This window comes from Nannospalax galili, unplaced genomic scaffold (assembly GCF_000622305.1).
Source record: "Nannospalax galili isolate Female #2095 unplaced genomic scaffold, S.galili_v1.0 scaffold218, whole genome shotgun sequence".
Taxonomy (NCBI): Eukaryota; Metazoa; Chordata; class Mammalia; order Rodentia; family Spalacidae; genus Nannospalax; species Nannospalax galili.
Window position 1 is genome coordinate 4,367,799 of NW_008343207.1, and position 15,462 is coordinate 4,383,260.

The 15,462-nt window shown below is 41.0% G+C and overlaps 1 protein-coding gene across 5 annotated transcripts in view; it reads left to right on the top strand.

The window, feature by feature from the left end:
• The window catches only part of Rad9b (RAD9 checkpoint clamp component B), a 42,954-nt gene that overhangs the window by 4,214 nt on the left and 23,278 nt on the right, over positions 1–15,462 (top strand). For all 5 annotated transcript variants that reach the window (XM_017799718.1, XM_008839398.2, XM_017799720.1 and 2 more), the window contains 4 exons: positions 2,144–2,293; positions 2,473–2,587; positions 9,732–9,831; positions 14,584–14,690. In XM_017799718.1, the coding sequence (XP_017655207.1) occupies positions 2,144–2,293; positions 2,473–2,587; positions 9,732–9,831; positions 14,584–14,690 (472 nt within the window). The remainder of the gene's footprint in view (positions 1–2,143; positions 2,294–2,472; positions 2,588–9,731; positions 9,832–14,583; positions 14,691–15,462) is intronic.

Below are 15,462 nucleotides of genomic sequence, written 5' to 3' on the forward strand. Positions count from 1 at the left end.
TTATTTTTGGTCTTTTTGAGACAGGGTCTCCCTGCAGCCCCAACCGGCCTGAAACTTACTATGTAGACCAGGCTGGTCTCGATCTCATAGAGATCCACAGGCTTCTGCTTCCTGAGTTCTAGGATTAAAGGCATGTGCCACAAAACCTGGCAAAAATTTATTTTATTTTTATTTTATGTGTATGAGTGTTTTGCTTGCACGTATGTGAGTGCATCGTGTGTGGTCAGTGCCCACAGAGACCAGAAGAGGGCATTAGATCCCCTGGAATTGGAGTTACTGCTGGTTGTTAGCCACCATGTGGGTGCTGGGAACTGAACCTGAATCCTCTACTCTTAACCAGTGATACATCTTTCTAGACCCTTATTATTTGTGTGTGTGTGTGCATTTGTTTGTATGGGTGATATATGTGTGATAGTATGGGCACACCGTGGTATGCATGTGGACAACTTTTGGAAGTCGGTTCTTTCATGGAACCTAGGGAATCAAACTCAGATCATTAGGCTTGTACAGCAAGCACTTTTGAGCCATCACACCAGCCCTGATGTTTAATTTTTATTCGTGTGTGTGTGTGTGTGTGTACATGTGTACAAATACACATGGAGGCCAAAAGAAGGCATTGGATCCCCTGGAGCTGGAGTTACAGGTGGTTCCCAGCCACCCCATGTGGGTGCTGGAAACTGAATTCAAGTCCTCTGCAAGAGCAGCAAGTGGTCTTAATGGCTAAACCATCTGTCTACCCTTATTGGGTTTGTTTTAAATCAGTAGAGCTGGAGGTGTAACTCAGAATTAATGTTTAGTATGCACAAATCCCTGAGTTAAAGCACCTTCCTTAAAAATTAAAAAAAGGGGGGTGGCTGGCGAAGCGGCTCAGCAGTTAAGGACACAGACTGCTCTTGCAGAGGACCTGGGTTCGATTCCCAGTACCCATATGGCAGCTCTGAACTGTCCTTAACTCCAGTTCCAGGGGAATCCGACACCCTCTTCTGACCTCCACGGCATTGCATGACACGGGTGCACTCACATACAGGCAGGCAATACACTCATACACAAAATAAAAATAATAAAAAATATATTTTAAAAAATTGAAAAAAAAAGTTGAGACAGGATGCCATGTAGCTTAGGCTACCTTAAACTCACTCAGTAGCTGAAGCTGGTCTTCAATTCTTGATCCTTCTGCCATCACCTCCCAAGTGCTTGGACTGAAGGTGAGTTACATCACACCTAAAACAAAATTAAATAATTTGGGACTGGAGAAATGGCTCAGCAGTTAAGACCACTGGCTGTTTTTGCAAAAGACCCAGGTTTGAATCTCAACACCCAAGTGGCGGCTAACAACCATCGGTAACTCCAGTTCCAGGGGATCCAACGCCTTCTTCTGTCCTCTGTGGGCACTGCACAACATGGGTGCACTTACACACATACAGGAATAACATGCATACACATAAAAGAAAAATAAACAATTTTTAAAAAAATTAAAATAATTTCTGTTTACAAATTGTAAGCATCTACCTGCAAATCTTAATTTCCTGCTTTTGTTAAAAATTCAGAAACCCTGGGCTGGGGAGATGGCTCAGTGGTTAAGTGCAGTGGCTGTTCTTCCAGAGGCCCTGGGTTCAATTTCCAGGACCGACATGGCAGCTAACAACTGTCTGTATTGCCAGTTTCAGGGGATCTGACCCCCCTCTTTTGATCACAGGCTTTGTGTGACACAGGTGCACTTAAATGCATGCAGGTAAAACACTCATGCACATAAAAAAATAAATTCAGAAACTCAATAATTCTACCCTTGCATTCCCAGAGTTGCTGAAGCTGAGTCACAGTCTCTTCCCTTAGACAAGGTGTGAGATGGCCAATTTGCTGAGGGTCCCTTTATATTGCTTTCTGTCACTCATGCTTTAAAGTTATGGTCTTTGTAGGCATTTACAATTATTTAATGTTATCATTTAAGATTTTAGATTTAATAAACATGTTCAGTATACATATATATGTGTACATGTAAATTCTACACATTGTACAATGCAGGCTATAGTTCACACCTCATGGTTTTGTTTGGACATATTTGTGATATTCATAACAGTGTTAAAAGTTAAACTATGACTTAAAGTTGGTTTTCTCCTTCTAAATAACTAACTTATTTTTCCAGCTTGCTCTGAGATCTGTGAATTCTTGTCATTCAACATATGGATATGTCCTGTTCTCACCTGTGTTTTTTCAACATTATCAATGGTCAGCCTCAGCCACAGTGACCGACAATGACATACCACTGAATTTAAATTGTAAATTGGCAATAAAGGTAAATTCAAGTGGTTTTTCTTCTAGGTGGGAAAAATATTCATCTTATAGGGTATAAGTCTCTGTTATACTGAATAGTTTAAATGTCATTTATGAATGCACAGACTTCTTTTGTTAGGTTTTAAAAAGCTAATCAAACAGCCATACTTGTTTAATGTTTACAATGTGTTTGTGTTACAGTCAATTCTGCCCATATTTAGATGTCTCACTTCTCTTGAAAGAAATGTAGAGAAGTGCAGAATATTCACCAGATCTGACAAGTGCAAAGTTGTTTTTCAGTTCTTCTGCAGACATGGTAGGTGTAATTCAAAGTAGTCTAAAGTATTGTGGTTTTTCTTAGTATTTTATGTTTAAGATATTGAGACTCATGATTGGGCATGGTGGCACACGCCTTTAGTCCCAGCACTCAGGAGGCAGAGGTAGGTGGATCTGCCTGCCTCTGTCTCCTGGGTACTGAGATTAAAGACTTACACCACCACACATGGCCCACAAAATAAATTTTTAAATGTTTATTTGGGGAGATGTTTCAGTCAGTAAGGTGCTTGCCTATAAGCACAAAGATAGGAATTCAATACCCAGATCCCATGTAAAAAAAAGTTGGGTGTGAGCTGGGCGTGGTGGTGCACTCCTGTAATCCCAGCACTTGGGAGGCAGAGGCAGGCAGACCTCTGTGAGTTCGAGGCCACCCTGGTCTACAAAGTGAGTTCCAGGCCAGCTGGGGCTACAGGGAGACCCTGTCTCAAAAAAAAAAAAAATTGAGTGTGGTTCCACATGCTTGGGAAGCAGAGATAGAGAGATTCCTGGGCATGTTGACCAGCCAGGCTACCCTACTTTGCAAGCCCCAGACCAGTGAGAGAACCCATCTTAAAAAAATCGTGGATAGCACCTGAAGAATGACACCTGAGGTTGTTCTCTGTCCCTCCCACACACATACACACTCCTTATCTCCAGGTGAATTTTAAATAAAATGCTCAGTATGGGAAATATCTCTTCAGTGGCTCCATTAATGTTCAATAAATACTTGTACATTGGGCATAGTGGTGAACACCTGCACTCCTAGTACTTGGGGTATATAGAGGCAGGGAAATCAGAAGTTCAATGTCATTCTCAGCTTTATAGCAAGTTCAAGGTCAGCCTGGGATACATGGGACTCTATCTCAAAACAAAACCCAAAATATTTGTGATTGATTCATTTTAAAGTACTATTTGTAGTGTAGTTGTATAATATAGGATACTTTAAGATACAAGCAATAGAAGAAAAAAGCCAGACAATTCAGCTCAATAGCATAGGCTCATATAAGGCTAAAGTTTGAAGTTAGGTCACAAGCACAGTTCAGTCTATGCTCCTACTAACTCCTCCTCTACCTTTTTGCATCCTTGTTCTTCTCCCCTGGCCCCCTCATCCATCCCTCTCCTCCTTTTTCCGTTTGCTCTTTCTTCCTCTTCCTCTTCCTCTTCCTACTCTTCTTCCCCCTCCTATTCATCTTTTTCCTCCTCTTCCTTCACAGGGTCCACAGCATACAAAGTTACCACCACTACCACCACCACAATAGAACTTACAATAAGGTAACTTCCACTAGCAACAGGGACTAGATGTTTCTACTTTTACACAATGAGATAGTGAAAACTTTGCCTTGTAGATCTATCTTGACAAAAGTGGTTGACTTTGTTGACTAGACCAACTTGGACTCTGTCTGGTGGCCAGGGGGATTCTGTTCTCCAGTCAGATTAACTGATTGCCATACCTGAACCACATTGTACTGTACAGGTTTATGCTAGAGAATTCCAGAGCTAGAAGTGGAGCAGGTCCCACTCAAGCCTCATGGTGGCACCACACCAGGGAGGGAAAGACATAAGAAGGAAAGTGCCCTGGGGGATGGATGCTGCTTCAGTCCTTGGGCTAAGTAGTTCTTTCAAAGTTAAAAGTTCTCCAGGCATGATGCTAGCAATTTTACACTAATAATCTGGTCAAGACACGTTCAGTTGGGAAAAGTCACCTGAAAAGATAGCTAATTAGCTGCTAGAAATACAGATTGGGACTCTGTAGGGGTTATCATAGTCAGTTTAGCTCTCTTTGTTGGTAGGAAACAGTTGCCAAGATATGAGCTGCACCTACATGGCGGCTAACAGTTCTAACTCCAATTCCAGGTGGTCCAGCGCCCTCTTCTGGCTTCTGTGGGTATTGCATGGCTGCGTGTACATATCCATATACAGGCAAAACATTCATACACCTAAAACAAACAAAAAAATATGAGCTACCACATAGGACTAGTCACCTTGACTCTAACCATAACCTCCAGAATAGTGATTACTTGGCATCTGCAAAGAGAAAATTTAAAAAAAATATGATCTCTATCATTTAAATTTTTAATGTATTTTTATGTGTATAAATCTTATGTGTATGGTTGTGAGTCACCCCAATGTGGAAGCTGGGAACCAAACTTGGGTCCTCTGCAAGAGCAGCCAGTGCTCTTCTGAGCCATCTCTGCAGCCCCATGACCTCTGTCATTACTAGCAAGATCCACCAGAAGTATTTGCTCTGCTTGTTGAGGGTTCCACCAACCTTCTGCTTTCCTTTTACACTGCCCCCAGAGTTGCTCAGAATGAAGAATGGGTTGTCCCTGAAGAACATGCTGTTCATAAACAGCCTGCTGATAAGTTCTGTCTGGCTCAAGAAACAGGTCTCCACAGAGAATGGCTTCTGAAAGAGGGCTCACTGATTTGAGAGAAAATGAAACTCTGATACATGCACATGTATTAATAAAGGGAAGTAGAGACTGGACTCAAGTTTTTGGAGGATGCCCTGAAGATTTGCTAATGACTTCAAACTGGTTAAAAAATTGAATAACTAGTTCTGGGCGTGGTGGCACATACCTTTATTCCAGCACTCTGGAGGCAAAAGTAGGTGGAGCTCTGTGAATTTGAAACCAGCCTGGTCTATATAGCCAGCCAGGTCAGTCAGGGCTCATAGACCCTGTCTCAAAAACAAAACAAAAAAATTGAATAACTAAACACTTTTGAAAGTGCCACTGTCCATTGAAATCCCAAGTGTCACAAAAGTGGCAGCTATGGAGTAATGGTTCCTCATTAGCTTCACTGCCTCAGGTTCTTGGAGTTCTCTGGACCCACTGGGAGAAGTTCCAATTGCACATGAGTGATTTCTAGAGAACACTTCAGACACCTGCAACAGTAGCTGCTTCTGTAGAGAATTTGTTTGCATTTAACACCAGGTATACCATTACCTATCTCACCATAAGTAACAATTTTTTTTTGGTCTTTTTGAAACAGGGTCTCTCTGTAGCCCCAGCTGGCTTGGAACTCACTATGTAAACCAGGCTGGCCTTGAACTCATAGAGATCCACCTGCCTCTGCCTCCCAAGTGCTGGGACTACAGGCGTGTGCCACCATGCCCGGCATGAAAGTATTTTTTTAAAACAGGGAAGATTTGTCAACTTTTGAGCTAGTGTACTCTCAAAACAGTAGTTTTTCTTTAAAATAGTCAATATTGCTGAGTGTGGTGTTGCACATCTGTAATTCCAGCCCTGGAGAGGCTGAGGTAGTTGGATCTATGGTTTGAGGCCAGCCTGGGCTATGTATCAAGACCCCGGGAAAAAAAGAGGCCAGATGATGGATATATACATATATATATAATTCTAGAGTTCCATACTCTATAGAGTTGTTCAGGACCCAAAAGCCTCAGCATACTTCTTCAGATGCATGTTCAGCTCCATGGCCTGTTGTTTTACTTTTTTTCATTCTTTTTGAGACAGGGTCTCTGTGTAGCCCCAGCTGACCTGGAACTCACTATGTAGACCAGGCTGGCCTTGAACTCACAAAAGATCCACCCATCTCTGCCTCCTGAGTGCTGGGACTAAAGGCATGTGCCACCACACCTGGCTTTTTTTTTTTTTTTTTTTTCCTGTAAGTCTTTTCCTTCTAGAATGTAAGGTCTGAGGGGCCAGCAAAATGGTTTGGCAGGTAAAGGTCATTGTTGACAAGCCTGACTACCTGAGTTTGATTTCTAGAATCCACATGTTGGAAGAAGAGAATTGATCTAAAAGTTGTCATCTGACCTGTACATACAGGCCATGGCAAATGCACAACCCCCCCAAACAAAATAAATCAATGGAAAAAATGTAGGGACTGGAGAGATGGCTCAATGATTAAGAGCACTTACTGCTCTTTCAGAGGACTGGAGTTCATTTCCCAGCACTCATGTTGGGCAGCTTACAGCCTCCTGCAACTCCAGCTCCAGGGGCTCCAGTGCCCTCTCCCAACCTCTTCCAGCACCCCCCCCACACATATATTCAAGTACACACAATTTTTTAAAATTAAAAAGGAATGAAAGGTCTATTTGAGAACACAAAGATTTTTACTTGGTTTGTTCTCTGCTAGTTCAAGATCCTAAAACCATCTGTGTGGTAGATTTTAAGTTTCCAAATAATTTACAGCCACTCCCTTCAAAAGCTGGAGCTTTTTTGTCCACTTTAAATCTCAGCTAGCCATAATCTTACTTAGATACCAACAGAATGCACTAGGAGTGATTCTCTGTCCCTTCTAAACCCAGCCTAAAAAGGCCTGTCAGCTTCAACTATTGCCTTATGATGTGTTCTATCAGCATGAGAACAAGACTGGTATTGTTCAGACTCCTGAAGTATTTGTAGTGAGAGGCTCCATCCATCCCAGAGAGAAAGCAAGCCCATCCTAAGCCCACACTAGGACTCAAAAACCACTCAACTAAATCATGAGAAATAACAAGTATTTGTTGTTTTAAGGCTCTCAATTTTGGAGTGTTTTGTTATACAGCCAAATTAACAGAACCTGATGCACAGATACTGTGGATAAATATTTATTAAGCTAATAAATATTGCTGAGAGTAGTTGTGCACACCTGTAATCCCAGCACTCAGGAGGCAAAGGTAGGGGGATTGCTACAAGTTAGAGGTTAGCGTAGTTAACATAGCAAGTTCCCAGCCATCCAAGGCTATGTAGTGAAAGCCTTTCAGTCAGTCAGTAGTCAGTCAGTCAATAAGTCAATCTTGTTATTCAGTAAAACCAATCAACCATGAATCCCACCAAACATGTAAGTTGAGAAATGTGTCTGGTTCTTTTTTTTTTTTTTTTATTTAGGGGCTGGGGAGATGGGTCATCAATTAAGAGCATTTGCTGCTCTTGCAGAGGACCTACTTCTAATCCCAGCACCCATGTGGTAACTCTAGTTCCAGGGGATCCAATGCTCTCTTTGTGTGCTGGTCATTGTAGGTGCTGGTAACCAAATGGGTCCTCTGCAAGAGCAGTATGTATTCTTAATCATTGAGCCATCTCTCTTGCCCCCAGTTCTTTTTATTTTTTATTTTGTATGTATGCATGCATGCATGCACAGGAGTGCCATAGCACACATGTGGAGGTCAGAGGAGAGCTTTTAGGAATAGGTTCTTTTCTTCTACCACCTAGATCCCTGGGATTGAACTCAGGTCATCATGCTTCTCGGCAAACACCTTTACCTGCTGAGCCATCTTCCCAACCTTGGCTAATCTTTTTTTTTTTTTTTTTAAGACAGGGTTTCCCTGGCTGGCCTGGAACTGGCTATGTAGACCAGGCTTGCCTTGAACTCTGAGATCCACCTGCCTCTGCCTCCTGAGTACTGGGATTAAAGCCATGCATCACCACACCCAAATGGTTAGTTCTTTTCATGCTCACTGCAGGATTATGTTGCCTTCATTCTAACTTTTGGAAAGTTAGATTATAGCTCACCTGGATTTGATTATTATGGGTTCTACATGCAAACGGATTAAATCTTTAGTTACACTTGCTAGAAAAGTATAGTCTTGAAAAGTCCTTTAATCTCACTGATCTGTGGTTTCCTCTTCTCACAGTCCTTCCCTCCCAAGAAGTGCTGCAGTTGAGGATCAGAGAGAATGCATGTAAAATGCACGCTAGTTTCTGGCACATAGGGCCAGACACATTACAAGTTTAGCATCCCTAGTCTGCAAATCTGAAATCAGAAATCCTCTGAAATCTGATTTTCAGATTAGAGATACTCAACTTGTAAAGCCTATGAAAATATTCTAAGATAAAAAGCAAAACAAGGGGCTGGAGAGATGGCTCAGTGGTTGAGAGCACTGACTGCATTTGCAGAGGACCTGGGTTTGATTTCCAGCCCCCACATGGCAGCTAACAACTGAATGTAACTCCAGTTCTAGGTAATCTGACCTCCTCCAGCATTGCACAACATGGGCGCATTTACAAGCATGCAGGCAATACACTCATACACATAAAACAAAAATAATAAGGGGCTGGAGAATTGGCTTGGCAGTTAAGAGCACTAAGTGCTCTGGCAGAGGACCTGGGTTCGATTCCCAGCACCCACATGGCAGCTGCGAACCGTCCTTAACTCCAGTTCCAGGGGGATCCGAAGCCCTCTTCTGACCTCCGCAGCATTGCAGGACACAGGTGCACTCACATACATGCTGAAAATACACTCATACACATAAATACAACAAAAATAAATAAAATATATAAAAAAATAAGCCGGGTGTGGTGGTGCACACCTTTAATCTCAGCATTCAGGAGGCATAGGCAGGCAGATCTCTGTGAATTCAGGTCCAGCCTGGTCTACATAGCAAGTTCCAGGCCATCTGGGGCTATAGGGAGACCCTGTCTCAAACAAACAAACAAACAAACAAAACCCTCAATCTGAAACTCTTCTGTTGCTAAGCATTTAGCATAGGAATGCTCGGTTTGTATTGCCACCTCTTCTCTTCTAAAGGAAAAAGAATTCACAGACCAGATGTGGTAGTCAAACTGCCAAAAGTCCTATGTGGAAAGACCAGTCCTGGATGAAAGATTCAAAATGAGTTGTGCGGAAATGTGGTCTGTAGTAACCAATCACTGTTTAATACACAATTTAAGAAACCTCTTGTCAGGGGCTAGAGATGTCGCTCAGTTGGTTGAGTGTGTGCCTATCATTCAAGAAGTCCTGATCTCTAGCACCTGAGTGTGATGATACATGCCTGTGATCCAAGCTCTTGGGAGGTTGAGGCAGAAGAATTAGGAATTCAATTAGCTACATGGTGAGTTTGAGATCCCTTGGTTATGTGAGACCCTGAAAAGAAAAAAGAAAGAAAGGAAGAAGTAAGGAAGAGAGGGATGGAGGGAGGGAGAGAGAAAAGAAAGAAAGGAAGAAAGAAAAAAAGAAAAGAAAAGCTACCAAACTGCTCGACTTTCAACTGCTTGATTGCTCAGAGAGTGTGACATGTTGCTCAATGTCCACTAGGGAGCGCCAACATATCACATTAAGACAGTTCACCAGTAAACTATAATGCACCTGCCACACATAAAATAATACGTTAACTTTATTGCTTTAAATTAGCTGTGAAAGTAGACATAAAATCTGTTCACTTTGCACTTAGTTATTAATATGCTGCTTTATTTTTAAAGGTCTTAAAAGAACTCATAATGTGAGTTTTGAAGAAAGTCAGCCCTTGAAAACTCTTCTTGAAAAGAATATGTGTACTAACCTACTGATGATTAATCCAAGGTAATGAGTTCTCTGGTACCTTTTTCTTTTTTTCTTTTTCTGAATATAGTATCCTCACATATGAAGAATTAATCCCTTAGAGGTTTTCTTTCTGTTTAAAAATATTTTTTAATTAGCATGAAAACTAATGGGTTTCATCGTGGTATTTCCATTCTTGGGTACCACTGTGCTTTGCTCGTGTTCACTCCCATTACTCTCTCGTTCCCCTGAATCCTCCTAGAGCTTCCCAATCAGTCACAGGGCTTTTTAAGTTGGAATGTGACTTAGAGAAGTCGACATTGTCAAGAAGAAACTTTGAGAAAAATAGCTAAGTAACTGCTTAATGGTACCAGTAATAATTTATATTTATTTATCATTATTATTTAATTTTATGTATATGAGTGTATTGCCTGCATGTAGGTAAGTGCACCTATGTCATGAAATGCCTGTGGAGGACAGAAGAGACCATCAGATCCCCTGGAACTGGACTTATGGACAGTTGTTAGCTGCCATGTGGGTACTAGGATTTGAACCTGCGTCTTCTGCAAGAACAGCCAGTGTTCTTAACCACTGAATCATTTCTCCAGCCCCCAACAGTAATAATTTAATGGCCACTTTTTACCTCAGGTTTTAGCCAAAGGGGAAAATATATTGTGATACTTCACATTAAGTTTCTATTTGAGCTTTAGAACATACATCTTGAGGAAAATTTAATATTTCTTTATGAAAACTGATTTTCCTCTTAAGTATTTCAGTTTTTTTTCTAGATAGTGAGTGAGCTATAGTTGTCAGTGAATGGGCACCAATCATTTAATTCAGTTGCAGCATTAACTACTAATTAGCTTGAGTTTGTATCAAGTATATTTTATCCTTACTGCTTTTTTAAAATTATGAAAGTAATCCATGTTGCTTGCAATACATCCTCTCATGACTATACATGAAATTTTTTGCTACCCTGTTCTCCCAAACACACATTGAAACTTAATCTCTATTGTAACAGAATTAATTGGAAATTGAGATCATGAGCCCCTCTCTCTCTCTCTCTCTCTCTCTCTCTCTCTCTCTCTCTCTCTCTCTCTACCTACCTACTAGACACATATGTAGTTTTATTTTCTGAAAGAAAATGTCTTTCTGTTCAGCTGGACCTGGTGACAGCTACTCTAGAGGTTGAAGCCAAGAGGACTGAAAGTTCAAGACCTGCCCAGGCAAATTAGTGAGACCCTGTTTCCCATGGAGAATACAGCTGAGTGATAGAACACTTTTGTGGCACATGCGAGACCCTACGTTCAATCCCAAGTACGAGAGAGAGAGAGAGAGAGAGAGAGAGAGAGAGAGAGAGAGAGAAAAAAAAAGAGAGAGAGATTCTATCGATGTTTTTTGAAATGAGAGAGAGAGACCTATCGATGGTTTTTTGAAATGGGAGAGAGAAAGAGACCTTCTATTGATATTTTTTGAAACTTACTTCCTAAATTTTTCATTACATTTGTTTTTGTGTGTTGGTGTGTGTGTGTGTGTGTGTGTGTGTGTGTGTGAGAGAGAGAGAGAGAGAGAGAGAGCCCTACAGTATATGTGTAGAACTCAGAGGACAACTTGTGGGAATTGTTTTTTTCCTTCTACTATTTGAGTTCTGGACATGGAACTTCAGTCATCAGGTTTAACAATAAGTACCTTTACCTGCTGAACCATCTTGTTGGCCCAAAACTTGCTTTAGAAACTTAATATATTGTGAAGAGCTTGATATTAGTTCACTTTAATAAAACTTTTATTTTGTATAATTGCTTATTTTTTCATCGTATGTCTGAATTATAATTTTCCTATTACCTTACAAGTAAAAATTTCGATTGCTTCCAATTTTTACTATCAGAAGCAATGCTGTCACTAGTGCATAGGATAATGTATCAGCTGTATATTGCTGAGAAATATATTTCCTCCAAAGTTAAAAATCTTTAAAAGTCAGACATGTGTTATTCTGTTATAATAGCTGCGGCTTATCTAGATGTTCTAGGGTCTCTCATGAGCTGCTAGGGATACAGTCTTATCTGAAGGTTCAACTGGGGGATGCACTTCTGAGCTCACTAGCATGGCTGCTAGAAGCTCAAGAAGATCCATTCTCAAACTCCTACATGCAGGGTGCTGGTGGGCTCAGACCCTTCCATGTGTCTGTAGGCTGCCTGAGAGTCCTCACAATGTCAAATGATGATGATTAGAGCACTCCCAAGACAGAAGCCTCAGTCCTTTTAAACCCTAATGTCAGAATTTCCATTTTGCAATTTTGCACCTCCTGCAGTTTTCTTTCTGAAGTGAATCTGTAAGTCCAGCAGCCCATACGTACTTAAGGGAGAGGATTAAGGGAGCAAATACTTGGAAGTGGGGATCACTAGGGCCATGGTGTAGGTTGCCTGTCAGCAGAAGTGGAGTTAGTGGCTCAAAGGTTTACACAAATGTTAAATTTGCATATATTATGACAACTAAATTATTATATGAATACTTTGCTTCATTTTACATTCTCTCCAAAAGTGTAGGAGGGTTCATCTAAATAGAGGCTATACTAAATCTTTACAGATTTTAACAACCTAATAGGTAAAATTTTTGCATTTTCTGTGGCCTTGAACTCACAGAGCTCCACCTGCCTCTCCTTCTTGAGTGCTGGGACTAAAGGCATGCTTCACCACACCTGGCAAATTGTTGCATTTTCATTATTAGTAATGAGTTTGAAAAATATATGTTTACTAGAAATTTGTATTTTTCTCCCCTTTTTTTTCCCTAGACTTTTGTGACAGGGTCTCATAACCAAGGTAGGCCAGCAGCTTATAGTCCTCGTGTGTCTCTGCTTCCTGAGTGCTGGCACTACAGCATGCACCACCATGCCTGGCTTTTTTCTTCCATTTTGAATCACACATTCATGTTGTCATTTTTTAAAAAATATTTTTATTTTTACTTTATGTGTATGTGTATATTGCCTGCATGTAGGTAAGTGTACCTGTGTCATGCAATGACAGTGGAGGACAGAAGAGACTGTCAGATCCCTTGGAACTGGAGTTATGGACTGTTGTTAGCTGCCATGTGGGTGCTAGGATTCGAACCTGGGTCCTCTGCAAGAACAGTGTTCTTAACTGCTGATCCATCTCTCCAGCCCCTATGTCACCATTTTTTATATCAAGTTATTTAGAGTTTGATGCTCAGCTTGGTCATAGCATTTGACTTTTTAAGGTCCAAGGTGTAACTCAGTGATAGAGCTGTTATCTGTGATGCGTAAGTCCCTAGGTTTGAACACTATAACCACAAAAGAAAAAAAACAAACAAAACGTTAGTTGGAACCAGATATAGTGGCACATGCCTGTAACCCCAGCACTGGGGAAGCTGAGGCTGGAGGACTGAGAGTTCAAGTTTAGCCTGAGCTTTGTAGTAAGACTCAGTATCAACAAAATTTATTTGGCATCTTGTATAACACCTCCCCTTAAACAAGGGAAAATTTCCCAAATTAACTTGATCAGTGTTCCTGGCATTCTGACATCAAGAAACATTACTAAGCTAATGTCTAGCATCAGGGTAACAACTAAGATTGCATAAATTCTAAGAATTTCACTTTTATCTAACACCTCAATTTCAAAAGGAGGACAGATCTTATAATGCAACTTTTCTTTGTTTTTTATATTTTAATTTTTTTTTTTGGTCTTTTTGAGACAGGGTCTCCCTGTAGCCCTAGCTGTCCTGGAACTCACTATGTAGACCAGGCTGGCTTTGAACTCACAGAGATCTGCCTGCCTCTGCCTCCCAAGTGCTGGGACTACAGGCATGCGCCACTATGTCCGGCTCTTAAAGAAATTTTTATTTATTATCTTAAAAAAAATTTTTTTTGTCTTTGAGACTGGGTTTCCCTGTAGCCCCAGCTTTCCTGGAACTCAGTGAGTAGACCAGGCTGGCCTCGAACTCACAGAGATCCACCTGCCTCTGCCTCCCAAGTGCCGGAATTAAAGGCATGTGCCACAACACCTGGCCTTATTATTATCTTTATGTGTATGAGTGTATTGCCTGCATGTGTGTAAGTGCACCCATGCTGGGCAATGCCCTTGGAGGTCAGAAGAGGGCATTGGATCCCCTGGAACTGGAGTTACAGACAGTTGTTAGCTGCCATGTGGGTGCTGGGAATCAAACCTGGGTCCTCTGCAAGAGCAGCCAATGCTCTTAACCTCTGAGCCATCTCTAGCTCCAAATATGTGTATTTTTAAAAAGAGCATAATTAAGCTAGACATGGTGGCTCACACCTTTAATCCCAGTACTCGGGGACTGAGGCAGGAGTATTACCTTGATTTCTATGCCAGGCCGGGCTATAGAGTAAGACCTTGTCTTAGAAAATAATAATAAGAAGAAAACAAACAAAAGAAAGCCTAGAATAAGAGGGTATTTGGATGTCAAGAGAACCTTGAAATAATAGTATTAGATAGTCTAGAAAAGTAATAGAAAAGCCCAGGCAGCAGACTGTGTAAGAACCTCTAGTCCTCAATTGGATCTCTATTATAGTTCACTTCAGCTATATTTTAATAGCCCAGTCTTCTACTGTCTCCATCTACAGTATAGAAACTGTACTGTCCTGGCGTCCTGCTCACACTGCAGCATCTGCATGTTTCCTTAAGAAAGAAGATAGGCCTTTAGAGGTAAAATTTTCAAAACCCAGGCCTGCTTATTTTCAGTTTAAAGATTTGAGTATAAGTTAGTGAGGTTATAGGTTTCTGTTTTTCAAATAATGTTAATACTTTTCATTACATTTTCTAGATTGCTGACTGAGGCCATTGTTCTTTTAACATCAAATCAAGAGGATGTTACCTTTGCTGTTACTCCAGGGAATTTTTGTCTCAAGAATTCAAGTGAGGAATCACTGGGTAAGGGTATTGCCTATCTTGTACTGGGATGGATTGCACTTTGGCTTTCTTCATTACAGACACGAGTGCATATCAATAGCATAATAGTCATTCCTGTCTGAGAAGGGTAAGATGTAGAAAGATTGTTAAAATGCTCTAATGATCTTGGAAATTTGCATAATTTACAATTAAAGTACTTGACTTTGAATTTTCAGATTAATTTAAAATAAAGAGAATGGATGGGGCTGGAGAGATGGCTCAGTGGTTAAGAGTACTGACTGCTCTTGTAGAGGACCCGGATTCGAGTCCCAGCACCCACATGGTAGCTATGAACTGTCCTTAACTCCAGTTCCAGGGGAATCTGAAGCCCTCTTCTGGCCTCCATGGCACTGCATAACATGGGTGCATTCACATGCAGACAATACACTCATACACATAAAATAAAAATAATAAATGAGGGGCTGGAAGGATGGCTCAGCAGTTAAGATCACTGGTTGTTCTTGCAGAAGACCTGGGTTCAAATCCCAGCACCTACACTGCAGCTAACAACTGTCTGTAACTCCAGTCCCAAGGGATCCGACAGCCTCTTTTGACCTCTGCGGGTATTGTACGACACATGTGCACTTACCTAGATGCAGGCAATACATGCATACACATACAATAAAATAATAAATGAAAATTTAAAAATATAAAAATAAATCTACCATATTATTTTGTTATACCATTCCCAAAGGACTCATCCTACTGTAGACATACTTGTGCATTCATATTTGTGGCTGCTCTTTTCCCAATA